Here is a 1,404-nt window from a genome sequence, read left to right on the forward strand (position 1 = left end):
CTATTAAGCCATATTCATTGGATCAATGTACATGACATTTTAATTAATATAACATAAAAATGCAGAATTTCGTCATGTTTCGCACTTGTAAAAACTTAAAAAATAAACCGCAGGATTTCGGTATGCTTCGCAATTATAAAAAATTGATACATATTTACGATGATTTTTCGATATCTGTCCTGCATCACAGTAGAAGTCCCTTGAAGGAATTCACGGGATTAACTATGCGCTTAATAACATCTCAGATATATCATCGTTGTCCAAATTACAGTTATGTAGATGAGAGCAAGAATCTGTACTGTCATTGTGACCCGAAGGCCTCTATACGTCAATATCTGTTCGATTGGATAGTCAAAGACATAATGATCGAAATAAATTATATATATAAATATATATTACAACCGTATAAGTGTTTCACACACAATAAATAAGATAGGCCAATGCACGGTTGTATCAGGATCTTGGTGCTACAATTATTTTATTATGTAATTTTACATACATATCCTAGCTTCGACTAAACTGCGTGCCAGTACTTCCGGATTCAACGCAATCCTCTATAATTGAAACAGGACCGTATTATCACGTATTAAATTGCTAATCAATTTAATAAGAACTATAATATAAATTAAGTTTATTATAAACAAAGAAATGTTCGTTAAATGTTATTAATATTACCATCTTTTATTTTTCTTTCTTTTTGTTATTAATAATATAAAATAACTGTCGCAATAATAATTATTCTGAAACGTTAAACATTATCATGTAGTCTTTTATTTAAATAAATTTGAAACGTATTAAATTTTTTTATTTTAATTCTCTAATTATGTGCATAAATATTATTGATTGTTGCAGAAAAATTTCAAGCCTACGATTACGGATATTTTGATAATTATAAACAATATGGACAGATAACGCCTATAACATATGACCTTAAAAAAGTTACTACACCTTTGGCTTTATTTTACGGCGCTAATGATATATTAGCTGTAAAACGGGTAAAGTCACTTCTAATTTTTATATAATAACATCTCTTGATTAAAAAATATACATTAATAGGAAAACAAAGAAACCAAATATAATTTTATAAACTATATGTAAACTATATACTTATAAAATTTTTATAGTAAGAACTTTATAGTTCATAGAAACTACAATTGACTTATTGTTAGATAAAAAAATCAAAAATATATTTTACTTGTATTATACATTAACTTTGCATAACTTGTTTTATATAATTATACTAATACTTTGTAATACACTGCTCAAAAAAATTATGGCATAGAAAAATTTTGAGCAAAAATTGGTCAACTTTGGTTAACGGTAACTCCGCGAAAAATCATCGTAAAATGATGAACTTTTTTTCAAATGAAAGCTTGAGATCGGAAGAGCACACGTCTGAACTCC

The 1,404-nt window shown here is 27.1% G+C and overlaps 1 protein-coding gene across 1 annotated transcript in view; it reads left to right on the forward strand.

Annotated features, from left to right (window-relative positions):
- LOC105461568 (lipase member M-like) overlaps positions 1–995 on the forward strand; it is a gene marked incomplete at its 3' end in the record, with an annotated part of 9,659 nt that extends 8,664 nt beyond the window's left edge. Inside the window, exon 4 of the mRNA XM_011708069.1 lies at positions 853–995. Within this exon, the coding sequence (XP_011706371.1) occupies positions 853–995 (143 nt within the window). The remainder of the gene's footprint in view (positions 1–852) is intronic.
- Between the last annotated feature and the right edge of the window lie 409 nt (positions 996–1,404).

This window comes from Wasmannia auropunctata, unplaced genomic scaffold, assembly GCF_000956235.1.
Source record: "Wasmannia auropunctata unplaced genomic scaffold, wasmannia.A_1.0 LD283999.1, whole genome shotgun sequence".
NCBI lineage: Eukaryota > Metazoa > Arthropoda > Insecta > Hymenoptera > Formicidae > Wasmannia > Wasmannia auropunctata.